Raw genomic sequence first — 23,950 nt, 5'->3', positions numbered from 1 at the left:
CCTTATAAATTCAACATACATTTGAAATACTTTAGCATTATTCATTTGGTTCTTCATGGTCTGGTCACTGGCTATTTGTATGATATACCACTCTCCAGGACACTATAAGCCCCAGGGGGGAAATATATATATAATATATACAACTTTCTGTTCGAAGATTCTGATAAGCTCTCTAACATATGTTTATTTTTTATTATACTTCACCCAAAGCCTCAACTATGTTTACCCTACCTTCTTCACTTGGCTAGGGATCTTGATCCTTGGTATTTAAAATGTAAATGATTTTATACATTTTACTTCATTGTGAATCTATAAAGTAAAACTAGTTTGATTCCTGCAGTTAGAGTACAAATGGTTTTCTGTATTTTTATTCTTTTTGAAAGAGGTACTTAAGGCAAATCTTGTGACTTCCATTTATTCTTACAGAGAACAACCCAGTTTGAGTTGTCTAATGTTACCAATCTCTTGTAAACAATTTTAATACAGAAGTTCATTATAGTGAATATATCCTTGGAAGCCAAGCATCAAATATTTTGCTGATAAAAATATATGCCTACCTAGAGGCAATTTTGCATCTGCTTATATTATTAACTAATTTTCTCCAAGAGGACCATTTCCAGGCACCCTTAAATATTATTGTTATATGATAACATCTACTGATGTTATGTGCCATATGGCTTTTGGCTGGTGTCCTAATGCAAAAGAAAGAATACTGCCAGGATATTTTAAAGAATAACAATCTTATATAATAAATTTATGAGAAATTTAATTTCATTTTAGTGTTATTTCATTTTGAACTGTCTTAAATATTTACACCTGAAGCATTATATTTTGCTCCATGTTTAAATCAACCTAGGGACAAAGTATACATTAAGAAGCTATATATTTTATTAAAAGTATATACACACAATTTTAGAGTTTTAAAATTTGTCTTGATTAATCTAAATTAATTAGTCTATTTATTTTAATCTAATTTTAAAACTGTCAGAGCATAATTTTAATCAAACCACATGCCAATTAAATTGAAGTTCCCATTGAATTCTGAGCACTGCCAACTGTAATCACTCATATAGTAAAAGGCTAAGCACAGTGTCCAGCACATGGAAAGTGTCTGGTGAATGATGAGTAGAACCATCATTGACACTTGTAAGTATCAGAAATGGCACCATTACTACTTGATAATGGAGGAAGAAGAGAAGGGAAAAGAGGAGAAAATGTGAGGAAGGAGGAGGAAAGAAATCGTGAAAGAATAAGGCAAAAATGAACAGGAGAAGCAAGTTGAGAAGAAGACAAAAAAGGGGAGGCAGAGTAGAGAGAGGATAGGGGGAGATGGAGCTAATAGACTATATAGTCAATGTTTCCCGGAACAAACACGTTGTTTTGGGGAGTAAAAAGAATCAATAAAAAGAACTGAAATTTAAACAAGTATTAGTTGTCTTACAGTATTTGTTGCCTCGGCATTTTCAACACAGGGCCATGCGCTCATGTTGATGCTTTAATGTAAGTATGTGCATAGTATCAAACATAGATCAATTATTTCCTTTGACTGGTGTATTGTTTTAGTTTAAAAAAATGTGATAGGGTGGTTTGAGCCATTAAAATAATGCATGGAGATTTCTTAAGCTATAAAGTAAGTAATACCTAGCAGTATTCAATTGTATTCATAACAGAATAAAATTTTGGATAAGATTTCTTGTCTCACTATGTTATTTATTCTACATTTTAAATTGGTGCATTATTTAAAAATTGCATTTAAACAGAAATTGTCACAAAGATTTATTAGCCGATGCTTGGCATTTTCACACTTCATGAAGTGTCCTTTCAAAGAAATATTTATAAGGCCCTATTTCAGAACATCTATTTTCATTTTACATGGATAATTTCATTGTAAGATAAACATAGATTTTCAACTCTACAACAATATTATATAGCTATAAAGTCAGTGTATGTAAAACAATAAAATAACAGACAATGAAAATATGTGAATAATTTAAAAGGGAAAATGAGTTTATGAAAAATTATAGACTACTAAATAGAAATTATTTATATAAATAACACATTGAATAGAGATACAAATTCACCACACACACACACACACACACACACAAGAATTCAGGTGTTCAACAAGATGTCCAACTTGCATGGGTTGCTGGTTAATATTTATAAAAATAATGCTGAGAACAAAATAAGGAGAGAAAGACAGAATCCAAGATCTAACAAGAAGAAGAAGAACAGTAAGAAGTCTATTTTAAATGTTTCTGTGTGAAGAGTGAATGGGTGGCCACAGCTTAGGGCAAAGAGAAGCCAGAGACAGCATCGGAAGGAGAGTTTAAATTCTGCTTTATCTCTTGCCATCCTACTCTCTTATTTCCTTGTTTTTGGACAATCAATGCCTATCTTCTTTTCCTGAAACTACAGTTGTGAATATTTATATGGGCAAGGGTTTTTCTGGGTGAGGTGAAAGTATGCGGGGGCTGACAATGCCAGAGACATTCAGTCCTTTACTTCTGAAATCCAATTTCCAAGCTTTACAGATTACAGCTTTGTAAAACTGTCCTTTTCTTACATTCTCTTCCCAAAGGATTTAGGAGTGAAATTCTGAGTAGAGTCGTTTCTTGCTTGGTTGTTGTAAAATCAAGTGATAACTCTGGTTGGTGGTGTGTGGGACTTTCTATTAGAAAGCCTATGTCCTATGCCCTAACTCCCACATATATACACCTTGGACTACTCTAGACTGACAGTGACTATGATCTGGCCTTTGGTCTTTCTCCAACACAAAAAAGCCAATATTGCACAGATAATATGAGCTCAGAGGCCAAACGAAGTAGGTGCCTGAGAATAGTGGTACTCAGAAGTTTAGTCCAAAAGATATACAACTAACTGAACAAAATAAATGCCCTCTGTAATCACAGTATTAATACAGCAATCTAATCATTTTATATAAATGTGATATACTACAATAAACGAATAAACAAAGAAAAGAAAAATTCATAGTACTAGAAGTAATATTCCAGGCATTAGTAATGCAATGGGAGGTGAAGAGAACACAAGACGAAATAAATGTGGTATACTAATGTGCTCCTTTCGTATTACGGAAGATAAAGTCATTTACGCATTTAAGAAATGGTAGAAGTGATTATATATGTGTTTTTTAAGTTAAGAAAACAACAATAAAATTGGCCAATATAACTGTAAAACACCACAAGAAAATTTTCTAGAATTGAATTAGAAAGTCCAGGATATGGGAAAAAATTAGAAATTAAAATAAATGAAGATGGATTAAGTTAATCAAATACAAGACAAAGATCCTAAATTGAAGACATGAGAACAAAATCCAATAATATTCTGTATGTATAATGTTCCACAGAAATATGGAAAATAAAATAATTGACAATATATACCTAATAAATATAAATCAAAGGAAAGCTGGAGTAGTAATGCTAATTTCTGAAAAGCAGGCAAATAAGCAAAATCCTTCTTTGGATGGTTTACAGCTTTATGTGACTTTACACATTCTTTGTATACATAATCCTAATCTAGTCAAAGTTTTAAAAAAGGAATAATGCAAGGAGAGAGGCTAGAAAATAAAAGCAAGATGAGAAATGTAAAATTAAAGGTCTACTGCCAGTAAAGATATAATAGTATAAAAATAAGGCTTTCTTAATTATCAAAGAAACTCCACCCATGTGTAGAAATTCTCATCTTCAGATTTTGTGAAGCCAGTAATGAAATACACTTTAGATAAACGTATTTAAAATTTAACACTACGTTTAACAAGATAAAAAACAAATTTTTATTTTACTTTGCTGGATGATGCGCATTAATAAAATGAGTTACATGGAATAAAATGAAGAAGGTGGGGAAGAGAATTTTCTTTTTCAGTTTGCCACTACAGCAAGAATGAAGTTGGTTTAGCAGTGTAGACTACTCTCCAGTATAGATGTTATTGATATTACATTTGTAGGTAGCATTTAAGTTCTTTAAGGAACTGTCAAAATGATATATGTCAAACAGTAAAACTTTAGAGCAATACTTGAAATTATCGATCAGCAAAAGAAAAATACCTTGCAAAATAGGAGTGAATGTACTGTTAACCTTACACTTTTCTCACACAAATGACAACCTCACTCTTAGGTTGAATTCAAGGAAACCAGTTGGTAAAAGAGAGAAAATAAATGCCAGATATAGTGGTTGTGCTGATTTTTCTTCTTATTTCACTTGCCAGAAGAAAAAAGTATTTTGACACATTGGCATATATCAAAGGAGTCCTCACCCTCAGAAATATTTCAGTCTTACAGTAAATTTATATCATTCAGCTGATCTGATTAAACCCACAATCAATATTTATCAAAGTAATTTCTTGTATTGTAAAATAATATGTACTTCCACAGGCAAGTATTTTTAAATCCTTGTAAATAATTTAAAAATTAGATACGTATATAATATATATTACCAGTACTATAAAAATAGTATTTTTAAAACATTGTTTTAATTTAAAAGTAAATGAAAACACAAAAGTGAGTTAATCTTTGTGTTTACTTGACATTGACATTATATAAATATATTTGATTAGCCACTTATTAATAATATCCCTTTGTATTTAGAATAAACCTTACTGTTAGTATACTATATTAATTCTACATTTTAAAATATATTCATAAGACTGACCAATTCACTTGGTTTTTTATTTTAGTTTGATTATTTATATATTTTTATTATTTGCTTTTTCTGTTTCACTCTCAAAGTAGATTACATTTTTGGTAAGTTTCCTAACTTTATTTGGAAATTATTTAATTTACCTGAATCTATGTTAGTAGTTCACAGATGCCAAGAATCTCCATCAGGATATTATTGTTACTTTACTGTATAACGTTACTATAGTCTCTTACAGGTCTTATTTAAAATATTTACATTGACTTGTTTTACTCATACAGATTACAGTAGTTTTTTACAATTTTTTCTGAAGTTATGTGCCTTATCTAATGCTAGACATTAGAGTTCACACAAACCAATGTTAAACCAAAACAAAATAAGTCAAAATATTATTGCCTGGAATCCTCAGAAACAGATGACTCTGAGATGAGAATTCCTGTGAAAGTGATTTATTAGGAAGTACTCTGAGGAGAACCAACAGCAGGAGAGTGAGGAAGTCAGGAAAACAGAAGTACATCCAAAGGACTGCTTCAAGATCTCAGAGGGTGGCTTTGACTTCATCCCACAGGAAAGCTCTGGAGAAAGGGAAATCTCATTTCAGAATTGTCCCAGTCCAGGCCAACTCATTGGTGAAGACAGCAAAGCTGGGCATGCCCATGTTTTTCAGGCTCTCAGTGTCTGCAGGCAAGGCAGGCCTTAGTTTCCTAAAGCTAAGGACAGCTCACTGACAAAGACAGTCCGGTGCTGGCTGCCTAGACTGAGCATTCACCTGGAGCACATGTGCACACACCCACACACAAAAAAGGTAAAATAATATAAGGGGATATGAACACAGCACCAGTAGCACCTGCTACAATTTATCCGGAAAGGAGTTTAGAGTCTAATCCTTAAAGTATGAGATGAGGAGTCTGAAGCCCAGGGAAATAAAATACATTTCTCATAGACACATATCTAGGAAGTGACAAACCAAATACCGGAATCCAGGTCCCCCCTACTTTATGTCACGTCACATTCAATGACAATGTTCTGTCTACAATAGTAACTCAATTTTTGTTGTTTCTTATAATCACTGTTTTTGTGCATTATTAAACACCATATTTTTTCCTAGAGTACACGGAGGCAATTTTGACTTTTTTTTAAATCTAGAAAGATTTTTGCTATTCAACAAAATAGATTGTGATTCAACAGAGTTTGCTATTGAGCATAAAAGAAAATATGCTCTTCATGCCTGCAATATTTACTTTCAGGCATCACTAATAAGTTTAAGCTATTTTCAAGTATTTTTTGAGCCTATCTACTTTTCATACTTTATTGTGCTATCCATACTGTCAGCTACTATTTCAAATAAAGAAGAGCTGATTTTGAGGAATTGAGTTTTTAAAGGAAACATTAAAAGATTATATTTGTGCAAATATGTACACATATACCTTGTTAAAATGTATGACACTGCTAGCATAATGTCATCAAGGATCATCCATGCTATGGAAAACGGCACATCTCCTTTCTTAAGGCTGAATAATATTCCATTTTATGTATATACCACAGTTCCTTTGTCCATTTATCTGTTGATGGATATTTAAGCTGTTTCTGTATCTTGGTTACTGTCAATAATACTGCAACATTTATTTATAAAAAAAAAATTTGCTCTAGCAGTTTCTCTAATGGGCTTATCCTTCTCCATTCCTGTTTTTGTGTATAGTATTTCCCAAAGTATTGAAAACAGTTCTAGATTCACAGAAATTAATCATCTGAGTAAGGACTAACTGCTGTGAAGAAACAATAATCAGGTTTGTCTAATATTACTTAACTTGGATGGGGAGAAGGACAGGTAGGAGAGAGTGAGTCAGTAAGAGAAGCAGAATTTATCATCATTATGTGTTGTTACCATTGCATAAATTTATTACACCCAGTGGATAATTAAGGCTTTTTAATTCTATAACTTGGCAGGTTCCGAGATTCTCTGTATTTCGAGAGTAAAAGTAAAACAACAGCAGGACATGTCTGTGGAATTTAGTGTATAAATCGAAATCATTTGTAAATGGAATTCTTATTCATAACAATATACTGATTCTTTCACACAGTTGACAGTTTTTCTCAAGTGATGTTGATACAACTTTTTTGTACATCTTGATTTCTTCCGTTCTTTTACCTTTGTAGAATATTGATCAGGCATTATTTTTAACAGTAAAATTGGACTATCTGACAAACTATGACATTGCTATGCAACACTAAATGCAATTTGACTTTTAGAAATATTTCTGATATGTCATGCATGAAATTTCTAGTCAAATGAAAATGAAAATACAAATTTTGATAGCTATCTACTGACCCTGAAAAGGAGGACTAAACAATTGCTCAATATAGAGTTAAAAAAGCTTTACTAATGCTATAGTAACATCAAGTGACCCTGTACTGGATAGAAAATTGAAAACACCTGTTTTGTTTCTCGCTCTTTATGTTACTTACATCTCAAAATCATTTGTTTTTCACTTGTATCTCCAGGCCCACTTTCAAAAGACTTGACTTGATTTTGAATGAAAAGACATGCAGAAATGTTAATGCATTTCCTCAAAGTTACAGGTGATTATTTTCCCATTTAGTTAGTTAAAATATTGGTATTATTTTATTTTATTCATCTTAAATTGTTACCAGAGATTATTTTTTTGTGGCAAGCAACAGAGGTTATCAAATTGTAATATATAAAAACAAAACTGTAAGTCAGGGCTAAGTCTCCATTATATTTTCAGAAAATAGAAAGGATTGTTTCTCTGAATTTATTTTATTGCCTTCTTGTTCACTACTCTTTCTACTCTTGCCCTTTCAAAGTCTATTTAAATCAAGGAAGGGCATTCGATATTAAAGCATAAAGGGTAGAATAAATCAGTAATAAAATAGTGTGATGAATTAGGAATATAAAATTGTTTTCCTCTTTAATCTACTTTTTATATATCCCCATGTGCTGTTTCTCACTGGCATTATAGCTGAATTTTTTGAATTCAACTGTAATTAAGAAGTATTTAATGCACAGTAGCATTAAGTTATTTTCAAGACAATACAGAAAATATATAAAAATGTAGTTGTATATTTACTATCATCTGTATAATTATGTATTCTGAATTCTTCCAAAGTCTGTAACTATATTACCTCAATTTAATTATAATTTATTTTGTCATTTTATTTTTACATGGGCTCTTTACAACGTTTTCTCCATTGCACCTATTACATTTTTGCTTTTCTCATAACTAAATTCCAGATGTGTTGATCTCTCCGTCATTGTTGATTTCTAATTAATGTGTTTTTGTTGTTGTTGTTGTTTTGTTTTGTTTTTTTGAGATGGGGTCTTGCTCTGTCACCAGGCTGGAGTGCAGTGGCGTGATCTCAGCTCACTGCAACCTCTGCCTCCCGGATTCAAGCAATTCTCCTGCCTCAGCCTCCCAGGTAGCGGGGACTACAGGTGTGCACCACCACACCCAACTAATTTTTGTATTTCTAGTAGAGACAGGGTTTCACCATGTTGGCCAGGATGCTCTCGAGCTCTTGACCTTGTGATCTGCCTGCCTCAGCCTCCCAAAGTGCTGGGATTTCAGGCGTGAGCCAAAGTGCCTGGCCAGTGTGGTTTTTTAAAAATTAGATTTAACATCTCTTCTAGATATTCCGGAAATTGGAATTTCTGAGGTTCCTGAATGTATGAATTTATAATTTCATTTAGAATAGAGGGAAATGGTGCAAGGATAGACTTGAAGTTTGTCTGATTTCTGTAACAAATTGCCCAAGAAGTTAACCTTCTATTTACCCAGTTACAAGAATGCACTGGAATCATTTTGTACAACTTCTTGCGTATGGTGAAGGTAGGCAAGGAACCAGGGTCTGTTGAAAGTCAAGCAGGGGTAAATAAAAAAGATATAGCATCTTTCTCTCTCTCTCCCCACACTCCTCTCAAAAATAGAAAAGGTGAGTTTTGTTATTTATGATCTTTATTCCCTACTGGTAGTATCCTCAGCCAGTATAATTCTTCGTGGTGGCCTGAATCTGGAAAATCTTAATTCTACCTAAGATTGTCTTTATTGTATTCTGTATTGCATAACCAGAAACCTGATGCCTAAAAAATGGAATTAAAAAGAGGCTGAGGGTAGGTTTTATACGCTTCATCATTAAGGAAGGTTTATATCTGTGTGTGTATAACTCTCCTTCCCTTTTAAATCTCCTTATTAAAATGTTTTCATTTGGTAGGTCTATTGGTCTTCTTCTAAGTAGTTTCAATGTGGGTAATGCTTGTTGGATACTGAAAAACAGGAGAAATAATTTGGCTGGAGAATGCTTAGACATTTCTGACCCCATGAGGATTACAATGAGTTCAGTACAGACCTGATTTTCTTTTTCAATTCAGTAGACACAGAATTTTCAAAGAAATATTCTTTATAATGGTAGCTTCATAAGACTGAGGTCTCTGTAGTTCTTTCTTTGTCAGGCAACCTCAGGCAAGTTTACAAACCTCTTTGCATTTCAATTTTCTGATCAGTAAAATGAGGATGATCACATATGACATCATAGGACTGTTCCGAGGATTAAATAAGAAAATCTAGTGCATTATAAATATTCTGTATGTATTTTTATTACAATTTTTACTAACAGTGATTATTACCTATCTTAGAGTTTACAATTTAGAGATAAAGATCTTCTTACAAGTTAACATACAGTTAACTGTATTATTTCAGAAATATCTTAACGTCTGCCAAAGAGAAATTTTCTCCCCCAATGGTGTTTAAAATTCACTGAAACAGTGACAGGCATTTCTGGGGGAGGTAGCTCACTTAGGCTGATAATTACTGTGTTTAAGAACAAGGAGATGATTTTTTTTCCATGATAAGAAAAGACTGAGGCTGAATCAGAAACCTGATGCCTGAAAGATGGAATTAAAAAAGAGGCTGAGGGCCAGAAAAGATGGTAGAAGGGTTAAAGGAGCCTACCTCTGCAAGTTGGGAGGTACCATGAGTTATTTTTGTCTAGTTCATAATTTTCTCAAGGAGAGCTTCAACTAAGTTATGTAAAGGTGAGAGGCATTCCTAACCTCAGAATATGAATCCCAATCCTGTTGTACCAGCAGCCAACACCTTTGAGACTTTGATCATCTGACTAGGAAGACTTGCCCTGATATGAGACTCAGCTAATACCAGGGACTGGAGGTCACTGGAGAACACCAATGAGGAGTAGCTCTTGGGGGCAGGAGGCGAGGGACTGCAAGGTGACTGACTTACCTCAGACAATGAACTGACACCAAGATGCAGAAGTGTCAGTGACAGGATTGAGAAAAAAAATGAGTAAAAGGATCAGGAAGAGAACATTTGGAATGAAAATAGTAAGAAACAAGGAATTTGTAGTAATGGGATTAGTAATGATGGTAGCTGAATTCTTCCTAATTTGGCAGATTTGCTGTAACAGTTGATGATTTATGTATCTGATAAATTCAGCATTTCATTGAAAGACTTTCTGTCACTCAAGAGATGGTTGTAATGCCTTCTTTTAGCACTGACCATATTTTTTCACAAATGCTATCTCCTATCATTGTCATCTTTTCCTCAACTCTGTAATTGTTCCAGCACACTAAATAATGACCTTATGGCTAAAAATGTATCTCAGAAAAATATCCTTTATTCTCTAAGGGCCAAAAGGAGAAACATCTCCTCTTGAGCTCACAAAATTAAAAATAAATTGCCCAAAATTTTAAAAGAATTTTTAACTCACAGAATCACAATAGTTGTTACTATATAGGGCAGGTCAGAAATTCTATATCATAAATTGTAAATTCTCTATTGCCATCTGGTACATTTCAATAAATTCAATTATATCATCTTTTCAGCAGTCTTCAATATTCAGAAATATAAAATCATACATGTTGGGTAACACATTTTCCTTTCTTTTTCTTTCAGCAGGTATGCTCTTTCCGGCTTGTTTTGGTGTTGGTAATGTATTACTGGGAATACTGCAACTGTGTGATGATGCTTTAAAATATATAAATGTATTGCAGTTTGTGAAAGAGTCTCATGGTTATTGATTTCCTCTGAGAAAAAAAAATATATGACTTTGTCTTACTATAAGTTTTTCAATGATGTCACCTAAGAGGTACAACATTATGCCTTTAGTTCTTTATTATAATGCAGAACTAGACAAAATGAGTTTATACTTTTAGTAGGAGAAGGCATATATTAAAATATAAAAGTTCTAACTCTATTGTAATTGAATTTAAAGGACAAAGATCATACAAATGTTCTCATTTTTTATTTCACAACAGTATTGTTGTGCAATCTTCTATTGCCTATATTTCAAAAATCATCCTTCTTTATCCGCCCTTTGCTTCAATCTATAAAATGCTGAAATCTTTCCTATCTTTTAAAAGGAAAAATCACTCTTCTTCTGGAGTCCTCATTTGTTCGTTTTCCACCTTCCAGCCAAATTTTACAAATTGTAGTTTACACTAAGTCTGTTCCACATTTTGTAGGTACTCTTTAATGAAATTATCAGAAAATATTTCAAGCTTATAGAAACTCATTTTAAAATAGATATGGACTGACTAAGCAGGTTTGTCAAATTTTAACATTTTTTTCTGCTCCTTCAGAATTTTTTTATAAAACAGAAATAGAGACATTTTTCAAGTCTTCTGTATAGAGCTATCCAATTTACCACTTTCTCTAGCTAGAATTAATAGATAATTTGATGATTACTTTCCTGGAGATTTTAATAATTTTACTTCATATGCATATGACCACAGACAATATGTATATAAATTGATTATATATATTGATATCAACATGTGTATGTGCGTGTGTGTATATACATGTATCCCTTCTCCATGAGTGCTTCCTGTTGCCCCTAAATGGGGCTACTTTTACACATTTTTCTTAATTCATTACAACTTGCTTTATTTAATTTTAAAATAAATACTTTTGTAGAACGTACTATATGCCAAACATTATGCATGCAAAATCTTTTTTGTTCATCTTGGCATGATTTTAGTATCACTTGTGGGTCTACAAGTCCCAAATTCATTGTAGTGACCTCTCCATTGAGAGCTAGTCATCCGTGCCTATCTGCATTTGGATATAGCTATCCAGAGGTCTCTTAGATATTTACAATTGAACATGATTAACTCATCAGTCAGCGTCCTCTACACCTCAGTGACTCTTCTTCCTAATTCATGAATATCAGAAATGGCTTCACATGTCACTCAGTTACCTTATATTAGAGGTCACCTTGCATCCCTCTCTTAATTAGTCACCAATCTCTGATGATTTTAGCTCTTCAACAATTTCTAAATGCATTTCTCTCTCTCCTTCTTTCTTTCTCTCCAATTGTCCTTATAAGGTCCTTGCCAACTTTCTATATTATTTCAATTTTGTTATGTTTAATTTCACCCTATAGCCTTCATTTATATTCCATCTGAAAGAGGAAGTGGCTTCAAATAGCTTCCACAGCATGAAGCCAAAGCACCTCACGGTGACAGAATGACAGAAGGCTCTCTGCTAACTGGCACCTGCCTCTTCCTAAGCTACATCTCTGCCACTCTCCACTTTATAATTCTCTTGATTAACACTGAATTATTTTTAGTTCTTGATGTATATCTGGCTATTTTAGGACTATGTAGACTTGCAGTTCATTCGACCTAAAAAAAAAAAATCTGACTTTCTTCACCTGTCTTTTATTCATCCTTTAGAGGGATCTCTTGCTTTGAGAGTGGACAGAATTTCTTTTTTACTCCATATTGTCATTCTTTATGTGTCCCAAACACACTATTCCTGGCACACTGTAGTGTCAATATAAATATTAGTGAGAATTTAACTGAATTTAAATTTACCGTTTTTAGTAAATATGCATATTTTGAAAATAAAACAAACTTTTGTGGGCCGTTTCATATAAAGTTAATGGTTTGTCATTGATGACAACATAATCTCTACTAGGCCTATGGAAACAACCTGAAGTTGTTATCTTTAGTTTACTACTGTCATGAATTATAGTGACAGATTTATTCAAACTTTATTCTTGTTCAGTGAAACAGCATAATATGTTGCTATGACCATGAGTTCAGGAGTCATACTGGAGGGGTTTAAATTCTAGCTTTACCACTTACTACATGTGTGTTGATAGAAAGGTTACTTACCTCTCTAGACCTAGCTTTTCTCATCAGTCTAACTGGGATAATATTAGAAACTACTGTATAGAATTGTTCTAAACATAAAATGTTCCAAACATAAAGTACTTGATAAATATTGCTCTAAACACGAACATAAATATTGTTCTAAACATGAAGCGCTTGATAAATACTGCCTACTATTTCTGTGATACTTTTTAATTCGTCACTAGATTTAATTTACAAATACTTGACTGAGAAATTATGTAACCTATTCCTGAGTGAAGTTGCATATATTTGAGGGGGGAAGCATGGCTTTGTTTTTTTTCAGTGTTAAAGTTAGATTAGAATCATAGAATGAATTAGAAAAAGATATTCAGTGTTTTCTACAATATAAAAGTAAATGAGCAAAATAAGAGCTACTCATTATTCTTTAATGATTAGATAGAGCTCAGTTATAAAAGTATTAGCTCTTTTAACTATAATTAGTTAAGAACCTTTCCAATTTATTTTCAAGTTTTGAAAGGATTTTCACACATATTAGCTCATTTGAGCTTCACAGCAGCCTTATGATATAGACAGTTCAGGCATTATATTCACAGCATATAAATGAAAAATATAAAAGTTTCAGAAAAAAATGCCCAGTATAAAATATTTAGTAAATACTAAATGTGTCTTCCCTCTCTATGTTCTGCTTGCAAACCAATCTTTGTATTCACAATTTTGTGCTTTGTTTAGGGTTTCTGAATGCTGTGCATATGTGTGTATTCATTTGCGAGCTAGTTTACACAGCGAGATGTATCCATCCATGTCCCTTCGTAAATTTGTGTCAACGACTTTAGCTCCTTATTATGACTAGGTATATATGTGATGTATTTTCATTCACATTTTGCTTTGATGTTAGAAGAAAAATAAAGGACTGTGAAAGAGGATAACGTGACTAGCTGATATTATATAACAAATGTTGTCTTCATATTTTGAAGAAAAGCATTAAATATTGAAAAATCCAACTTTATTATAACACAATTGATGAAATTTCTAATTTTCTATTCTTTGAAATTACTAGATTCCAAGAGTTTAATGTAGTACTTATTTTTTCAGGCCAAGAGCAACTGTCCAGAATTTGAAAACTTTATATTACAAAGATATCATCATAAAACATATTCGCATTGCTGTTTCTCCTGCAGTTCAGTTGCAGTGAGTTGAATTTTGAGAGTGGAATAGACAGGGGAAGAGTAGGGAGATAAAGTGGGATTCATCTATAGGTGTTTTTGTGTATGTTTTTCTTTTTCTTTTTGAGACATGGTCTTACTCTGTCACCCAGCTTGGAGTGCAGTAGTATGATCTTGGCTCACTGAAACCTCTGCCTCCCAGGCTCAAGCAATCCTCCCACCTCAGCCTCTTCAGTAGCCAGGACCACAGGCATGTGCCACCAAGCCTGGCTAATTTTTGTTGTTGTTGTTGCATTTTTGGTAGAGATGGGATTTCACCACATTGCCCAGGCTGGTCTCAAACTCTTGAGCTCAGACAATCCACCCGCCTTGGCCTCCTAAGCTGCTGGGACTACAGGTGAGAGCCACCACATCTGGCAGTATGTGTACATATGTTTTTCTTTAAATTGAGGATAATCATAAGGACAAAATGGTCTTGGAGTTATCTCAAAGTAATCTGTTTGGGAGTTTTCTTTCTATTCCCCAAACTAAATGTGAATTACTGTTTTCTGGTTCACTTTTAAAATCTCTTTCCCCTCTCTCTCTCTCTCTCTCTGTCTGTCTCAGTCTCTCCTCTCTCCTCTCCTGCATGTGTGTGTATGTTTATACTTTCAAAGTATTTTAAGATGAGAAAGATAGCATTGTGGAAACGAATTTGAGGTTGATATTTAAAAGTGTAAAATTGTATAGTGAAAGTATAAACTTTATGTTTTTAAGAAACATGATGTTTTCTTTTTATTTTTAAAAATTTTTAAAAACTCATATAAGAAATCATACTTATATTTACTAAAAACACTTAAGCATTTTTTTTTTTAAATTTTTAGGGAGGTGGCCAAGATGGTCGACTAGAAGCAGCTAGTGTGTGTGGCTCTCTCAGAGAGGGGCGAAAGGGGCAGGTAAATTCAGCACCTTCAACTGAAACATCTAAGTACTTGCATTGGGACTAATAGAAGAAACAACTCAACCCATGGAGAATGGAGAAAAGCCAGGCAGGATGACGGCCCACGCAGGCGTGACACAGAGCCAAAGTAACCTCCCCAGCCCAGCGAAGTGCCTTCAATGGTGATACCTCCAGGTACAGGAAAGTCTGAGATGACTAGAGACTGAAGTGGGCCCCCAGCATACCTCAGCAGCCCTACAGAAAAGTGGCCAGTTGTATATTGGTGCCCACATTTCCTCACCAGACAGTTTTTCTGGGACTGGGCTTCCAGCCACCTCTTGCCAGAGCTATTGAGTGAGTAGCAACTTGGCAACTCCCTGGACAGAGCCTCCAAGGGCAACTGAAAGCCTCTCTGCCACTGCCTCTGCAGTGGAACTGCTCTTGCTTCCCTTGGAGTAATGAAGTAGCAAAGACCCCAAGTGCTTTACCTACACTTCCAACAAGCTGCAGTTGACCCAAAGAGAGGGGGCAGTTAGTCTCCCATGGGTCCCACACACCTCCGACTGCTCATCACCAGACAGGGAACCTCTGGCTTGGACCCACAGCATAGCCCCTCCATCCTGGGCTGACTGAACTGAGTGATTACTGACCTGTATCTCTGGTGTGGAGCCCCCAGGAGACAAGCAAAAGTCCCTTAGCCATAACTACTACAAAGGTTCCTTCCTCTGGTGTTTCCAGGTTGGAGAAGAAGAAACATAAGGACTGAGATCACCCCAGAGATACAGTGGGCAGCCCAGGAGTGCCAAGCCATCTTCTACAGCCAGCACTCAATGGGGAGAGGAACCCACACTTTCAGAGAGCATTGAGAAAGAAAACAGTTACAACTGAGAGGAAACATAGGGGAGCCACACAGCTGGACAAGAGTCTACCAGCTGACCAATATGCCTAAGTGCCACCTACTGGATCACACCCCAAAGCTTCAACATGAAAAATACCTTGCTAGCATACCTCCTTCCAAAACCAGAGACAAAAAGACAGCTTCAAACAAAAACCTTGCACAAAGCCTCGGCCTGGTGAAAACATCCAGAAAATAAGTCTATTGACTGTATCTATACTGCATCTATACAGTATCTATTGACTCAATCTATATTGCAGTTAAAGGAACACCCATACAGAGATGAGAAAGAACCAATGCACAGAACTCCAGTAACTCAAATGTCTAGAGTGGTATATGTCCTCCAAAAAACTGCACCAGTTCTCCAATAAGAATTCTGCTTCTTCTTCTTCTTTTATTATTATTATTATACTTTAAGTTCTAGGGTACATGTGCACAACTTAACCAGGCCAAGCTGGCTGGAATGACAGGAATAGAATTTGGAATATGGCTAGGAACAAAGATCATCAAGTTTCAAGAGGAAGGCAAAACCCAATCTAAGGAAAATAAGAATCACAATAAAGCAATACATGAGATGAAGGACAAAATAGCCAGTATAAAAAGGAACCTAATAGGTCTGACAGAGCTGAATAACACAAAACAAGAATTTCACAATGCAATCACAAGTATTAACAGCAGAATAAACCAAGCTGATAAGAGAATCTCAGAACTTGAAGACTGGTTTACTGAAATAAGAGAGTCAGACAAAAATAAAGGCAGTGAAGTTATGTGATGGGACAACTGTTCAAACACACTGAATGCCCAGATAAGAAAAGTTCTAGACAGGGAGCAAAACCTCTGGAGGTAATGCCATTGAGGATATTTGGAAGAGTACTTTTCTTAAAGCATCATTTTTGGTTATATTAAGAAGGAAAGGAAATGGACATTTCTGTTAAAAAAAAATGCCAATAATAGTGGAAACCTATTTGGTAATTAGTATATGACTAGAGCTATTCTAAATGTTTCACAATTATTAAGTCACTTAATTATCACAAAACTATTATGTACTTTTCTAATTATCACATAGGAAATCAGAGGTACAGACATAAATATTTGATCTAAGGTCACAAAACTAGTCAGTGGCATAGTTGAGATTCAGACACAGAACATCCACTTCTAGAGTACATTTGCCTCTCCATTGAGGAAAGATTATTATCTTAAGTGAGTTTTTAATTTGTGCAGGGACACAGAGCTGAGATCAAAGTAACTATAGTGTAAAGATTTTCAGGGCAGTGGTATGAGAACATATAGCAACATGGAGCTCTCACTTTGATATTTTAGACCATGCACTTTAGACAATCCTATCTTCCCAGATATATTATTCATTTAGCATTTCTCAATTCCCCAAGAGTAGAACAGGGGAAGTGAAAAGACCTATTAATCTAAAAGTGAGATTTTCTGAATGTGCTTGCACTCTGTACCCAAATAGAGGTACAAATGAATTAAGAATATAGATGAAAATAATAAGACTTAGCAGGAAATTTTAAAAGGCCAAAATAAGACATAGACTGAGAGAATCTGAAAGGACAGGGACTTCAAGGCATTGCGGATGGCTTTAGAAGAATTACAAGGACAGGAGCTCATGGTTATGGAGTAGGATTTTGGTGTGTAAGATAGCTAGATAGCATGGTCTATGTTATGGTAACACCTAGACTTTTGGAACATACAGCTGTGGCTGAATAAAAGGGAAGGTCATTAAGGATAAATAGTCCATAAAAGTGAGACTTAGTTTCACAATGGATCACTGTGATTTTCAGGATGATAGCAAAAGGGAGAATGGAAGGGAACACAAAAAGCCAGCAACTGCCTTGGCTTATTTCCCATGATAATGCACGCATTACATCTGAGAAAATGGAAGCTTGTTGGACATGCCAAAGTTCCTCCCATTAGAATGTATAATTTGGATAGTAACTGATGTTTTTTCCACTAAAACTAAAGGGACTAATGGGACTAAGGGACTAAAATAGCTAAAGAAAGACTGCTTGAAAGAGACTAAATTGAGTAAAGCTTAGAACCAAATCTTATTGGGTTTAGTGCCACTGATGTAGTGGTATCATGCAAGATCTCCAAATCTTAGTGGGTTTGTTTTCTCCCATTTACTTCTGTTTTGTTTTTTTTTCTTTTTTCTTTTTTTCTTCTATTCTCCATTCCTTAATATATCTTCAATCAAATGCATCTGGGTATATTTAGCAGAGGAGTGGGGGGAAATAGATTTGTTTTTATTCAGCAAATTATCTGTGTCAGAGTCTTTCTTAGTCGACATTTAAAAATGAACTCAATTTATTCCTTTCAATAACATTTTTGAGGTAAGTATTGTTCCCTCGATTGGCAAATAGGAATACTGAATGTAAAGTTAGGGAAGACAACCAATACTACAGCCAGGTTCCATATCCAGCTTTCTCTACCGTAAGTGTCATATTCTTTTCAATTGATTATACTTTCCTCCAGGATTATACTTTTCCATGTATAGGCAAAGTGAGGTAAAGCAGATTACTATTGCTATTCAAATCGACTCCAAAAATACTGGTACACAAGAGAGTTAAGAAAAAACAAGATAAGGAGGTCAGGGCATGTTTTCTGCTCCAGTTAAGGCTGAACTGAGCAACTGGAAACTTGAAGTAGTTCCAAACTCTGACTATATCAGTAACTTTAAGCAGATCAAGCTTTTTACCTGCACCTTATAAGGCACTTATGTATGGTGAGCAAGAAATAAGTCTTTGATCCTGGAAACAATACTAGTTTATCTTGTTCAGAAAACACACTTAAACTCTCTGAAACTTAGTTTCCTTCACTATAAAGAAAAAAAAGTAAAGTATTGGATTAGAATGATGATGTAATTTAACTCAACATACATTAATTACCTACACAGAAGAATGAAGAACTAAAGAAAAGATGAGTCACACATGAAACAAAGAAATTTATACTTTGCCTGTTAAAATAACTCTGAGACAAAAAGAATTCCATAACTGAAATCCCATAATAATTACGTTTTATAGATACACCAATAAAGGAAGGGTTAATTTTGATTGAAAGTATTAGCATTACTTTAATAGGAGACAATAACTGAACTGTATTGAAAGGAGGAAGAGTGTTTAAAATAGTGGCTAAAGAAAAACACACACACACAGGCAATGGCTAGATCAGAGTGTGTAATTAAGTATGGTTTAATGATATATGAATGGGATTGAATGGGGCTCCAAATGTCATACTAAGGGATTTGTGGTTTATGAACAACTAAATGTTTCTGAACTGAGAGATGATGATTACTTAGATGTTGTGAGAGCAAACTCTCAGAGATATTTGGGTTCTCATTTTGTTTTTGAAATTTTATGTCTTTATGACAAATAAGGAAAAGCTTAAGTTTCATCTTTTTAATCTTAAAATATCATGTTATTAACCTTTCACACACGATTGCTTCCATCTCTGTTGTGTTGCCAGCACATGATTTGAGGGAGTTTTATTTTCTGATCTTAACTAACAGATTATTGTAGCTTGTGAATAGCTTCAAAAATAATATTTAGGGCTAATTATTATGGGTTAGAATACCCTTGGAGTTAGAATAAAAATTGGGTTTTCATTATAATGAATGATAATCTTGGTGGAATTATTATCAGTATTCTTAGCTAAAGACTTTTGGAGTGAAGAATGGAATGAGTGAAAAGACAGCTTTTCTGGTCTTCTAATTGAGGGGGAAAAACTTTCCTGGAGAGAGGGGAAAAAGAGGGCAATCATTTTTTATCTTTCTTCTCATAATTGCCTTCCTTTGCAGATTTAATGAAGTTTTAAGTTTGAAAAGAAGCAGGCAAGGCTATCACAATGAAAGAAGTAAACACCATTCTCAAAGCACCCTATTCATGATTTTTAAAATGTGCTATCGTAAACACTGACATGAAATTAAGAATTTATAGGCTGCTTTTTATAAGTGAAACACCATCGCAAGAGTCTGCTCTGTTTTCTTTAATTTTGTTTGGTTATATTCCATTTAACTATATTCTGCAGAATGCTTTTTAATATTCTCAAAGAAAATCTGCAAATGACTAGGCTTCATATGCATTGACCTTCGCTCTTCTTTTGAATCGGCAGTATGGCTCATTTTAGTCAAGCTGTTGAAACATTTGTGGCATAATGCATCAAATTAAAGCAACCAGCTGTGATGTTTAATTTAAGCTAGAAGTTTATGATCTACAACTATATAATACCTTAGAGAATAATTGATATTGTATGTAACCGCACTATAGTGACACACAAGACTTGATACAAAATGCCTATAAAATGTCACATATTTTATTGTATTAAGGTGTTTGGACTTCAGGTTTTAAAAGAGCATCATTATTTATCCAAAAATGAATAGCAGAGGATAAATGAATAGACTTCAACATCATTCTCTAAATATAGATGAGATGTGAAGTCATTTGTTCTCATGTGCCAGAAGAGAGGTTCTTTGTTTTGTCCCCTATTGTTTATAATAAGTTCCTCCATTATTTATGGATATTCTAAAATTTGGAAATGTCATTAACCATGAGGCTCAACTCAGTTTATCAAATTTCTCATTGTATGAAAGTGAAGGCATTTAATAGCCACCAAAACAAGATGATATTCATTTATCATCCCCCTTTTCTTTGATGTGATGTGCAACACATAATTGTTCAAGTGGCCAAGCTGATAAAGGCTGCTCCATGCCATAGATCATTAGAGAACTCAAGCACTCGGGAACATACTAGAGAGAGAAATAAAGAGATGGATACAGAGAGATGATGCAGTTTTTGTTGTTCTTGCTGTTGTTGTGGTTTTTGTTTTTTGAGATGGAGTCTCGCTCTGTCGCCCAGGCTGGAGTGCAGTGTTGCAATCCTGGCTCACTGCAACCTCCACCTCCCAGGTTCAAGTGATTCTCCTGCCATAGCTTCCTGAGTAGCTGGGACTATAGGAATGCATCACTACGCCCAGCTAATTTTTGTATTTTTAGTAGAGACGGGGTTTCACCATGTTGGCCAGGATGGTCTCGATCTCTTGACCTTGTGATCCGCCTGCCTCAGCCTCCCAAAGTGCTGGGATTACAGGTGTGAGACACCACACCCAACCAATTTTGTTTTTTAATACAGGCATTGGGTTTTGTAAATTACTAAACAAGATGAGCAAGGAGAAGAAAACAAAGGATTACTATTTCCTTTAAAGAAAATCAACATATCGACACAAAAGTCATCTATAAGCATTTGTTGAATTTGTTTTTTATGAAATATTTAGACAAAGATAGAAATAGATACTTGGGAATGTTAAGTTACTTTCTCAAGGTCTTGGGAGGGAGGGAAAAACAGCAGCTGGTGAAATGCAGACCATTTGATGACCTGGCCAAATGTCTCATCCACAAGATAGCATCAAAATAGAAACCCCATGGTGAGATTTTTTTATGGGAAAAAAAAAACTTCTTGTAAAGTTGAAAGACATAACAAATTTTTACAAAAATAAGAAAAAAACACTTAAAAAAATTTAGAGGTTTGCTACATGGCCACTAGCTTTATGTACTTATTTTAAAAACTTCAAATACAAACCTTTGAATGATTTGCATTTGTTGATAAAGGGTTTATGTAATCATACCATAAGAAAATATTTTTGTAACTTTTAAGATATTACCTAAAGCTGTGCCTAGAGATAACTGGAAGTATAAGAGGAAATAAATGCTTCTACAGCAGTGTTAGGTAGAAAGAAGCATTATTCAATTATTCTGAGTGGGTACCTAGCTAACTTTTTAAATTGAAGATGGAAGGAAAGCCAAATGTGAAAGAATCATTTACTTATCATCACATTAGCATTCTCTTTCACCACGAAATAGATTAGGGAACAAAAGATTCTTTAACACATTTAGTACCATACCACACGCAACTGTTTGCTTACACTTTTGAAAATAAAATTAAAGACAGTTATTAAATCATGCATTTTGATAAATCAAAAATATGAGAAAAGCCTATTGGGACTATGAATGTCATCTGTCACTATTAGGGGCAAAGAGAAAAATAGAACCAGTATAAGAAGGTCAAGGCATTTTTACTTTTAGCTTAATATTAGTTGTTTGTCCCCAAATGTTTGCTTTAAAAATTGCCTTTTTCCTCTCAAAAAGGTACATACATATACATAAATCTGGCAGGTAATGTATATTTCCTTAGACACTCTTAACACTTAAGATGATCTGTGCATATTCAATAAGACTATTGTTCAAAGGTCATAACCAGTCATGTGCCTCATAAGATAAAAAATAATGACCTGAGCTTCAAAATATTATTCGTTTACAATTAGACATCTGCAAGGAGTTTTAAAGGTCAATACCATCGTAAAGATTTTGGTTTCATATTTACAAGAACTGGGGAGGTGGAACAAGATAGTCAAACAGAACCCTCCAATGATGGTTCCCACAACAGGAACACCAAAGCAGAAACTCTGAAGCTAAGAAATGCAACTGACACACTGAAGAATGCATCAGTCTCTCACCAACAGAATTGACTCAGAAAAAGAAAGAATTGGTAAACTTGAATACAGTCTATTTGAAAATACACAGTCAGAGGAGGCAAAAGAAAAAAGAATTAAAAAGAAGGAAGCAGTCTACGAGATTTAGAAAACAACCTCAAAGGAGAAAATCTAGAAGTCATTGGCCCTAAAGAAGACGTACAGACGGAGAGAGACTGGGGTACAAAGTTTATTACAAAAGATAATAGCAAAGAACTTTTGAAATGTAGAGAAAGATATCAATATTCAAGTACAAACAGGTTAAAGAAAACCAAGCAGATTTAACCCATATAAGACTACCTAAGATATTTAATAATCAAACTCCCCAAATCAAGTATTTTTTTTAAAAGGGGTCCTAAAAGCAGCAAGGGAAAAGAAACAAATAACATACAAAGAAGCTCCAATATGTTTGGCAGGAGACTTAGTAGAAACCTGATACGCCAGGAGAGGGTGGCATGATATATTTAAAGAAAATATCTTTCAAACATGAAGGAGATACAAAGACTTTCCCAGACAAACAAAAGTTGAGGGATTTTTTCAACACTAGACCTGTTCTACAATGAATGCTAAATAGAGTTCTTCAATCTGAAAGCAAAGGATGTTAACAAGCAATAAGAAATCATCTGAAGGTACAAAGCTCACTGGTAATAGTAAGTTGACAGACAAATACAGAGTATTATAACACTGTAATTCTGGGATGCATACTACTGATAGCTTGAGTAGAAAGACTAAAAGATGAACCAATCGAAAGTAATAACTACAACTATTCAAGACATAGGCAGTATAGTAACATATAAATAAAAGCAACAAAAATTAAGAAAGCTGATGGAATGAAGTTACAGTGTAATTTTTATTCGTTTTATATTGACTTGCTTGCTATTTTTTGTTGTTTATGCAGTGTTAAGTTTTGAAAAGTTTAAAGTAATTTGTTATAAGATGTTATTTGTAAGCCTCATGGTAACCTCAAATGCAAAAAACTACAATCGATACACAAATAATAAAAAGCAAGAAATGTAATCATACCACCAGAGAAAATCACTTTCACAAAAAGTAAGCCAGGATGGAAGGTGGGAAGAAGGATAAAGGGAAGGAAGGAAGGAGAAGGAAGGAAACAATACAAAATAACCAGAAAATGAGAAACAAAATGGCAGTAGTAAATCATTACTTATTAATAACATTGAATCCAAATGGACTAAACTCTCCAATCAAAAGACATAAAGTGGCTGAATGGATTTTTTTTAAAGCCCCAACAATCTGCTGTCTACAAGATACAAATGTCACCCATAAAGACACACATACACTGAAAATAAAGAGATGAGAAAAGATATTCCATGAAAATGAAAAGCAGAAAATGGCAGGAATAGCTGTATGTATATCAGACAAAATAAATTTTAAGACAAAAACCATAAAAAGAAACAGAGATGGTCATTATTTAATGATAAGGGGTCAATACAGCATGAGGATATAACAATTATAAATATATATATGCACCCAACACTAGAGCACCCAGATAAACAAGCAAATATTATTTGAATTAAAGAGAGACAGACTCAAATGCAGAAATAATTGGACACATCAACACCCCACTTTCAGCATTAGAGAGATCACACAGATAGAAAATCCACACAGAAACATCAGACTTAATCTGGACTATA

General features: G+C 34.2%; 1 protein-coding gene across 17 annotated transcripts in view; it reads right to left on the bottom strand.

Annotated features, from left to right (window-relative positions):
* CCSER1 (coiled-coil serine rich protein 1) overlaps positions 1 to 23,950 on the bottom strand; it is a 1,462,495-nt gene that overhangs the window by 709,088 nt on the left and 729,457 nt on the right. Inside the window, exon 11 of one of the 17 annotated variants that reach the window (XM_054554174.1) lies at positions 5,094 to 5,228. The exons of the other annotated variants lie outside the window; for them this stretch is intronic. Within the exon in view, the coding sequence (XP_054410149.1) occupies positions 5,211 to 5,228 (18 nt within the window). The 3' untranslated portion in view covers positions 5,094 to 5,210. Of the gene's footprint in view, positions 1 to 5,093; positions 5,229 to 23,950 lie in introns of those variants that run through there. 17 annotated transcript variants of the gene reach the window in all.

Source organism: Pongo abelii, chromosome 3, assembly GCF_028885655.2.
Source record: "Pongo abelii isolate AG06213 chromosome 3, NHGRI_mPonAbe1-v2.0_pri, whole genome shotgun sequence".
Lineage (NCBI taxonomy): Eukaryota > Metazoa > Chordata > Mammalia > Primates > Hominidae > Pongo > Pongo abelii.
Note: the sequence above shows the minus strand (reverse complement) of the source record. Positions and strands in the feature narration are given on the sequence as shown.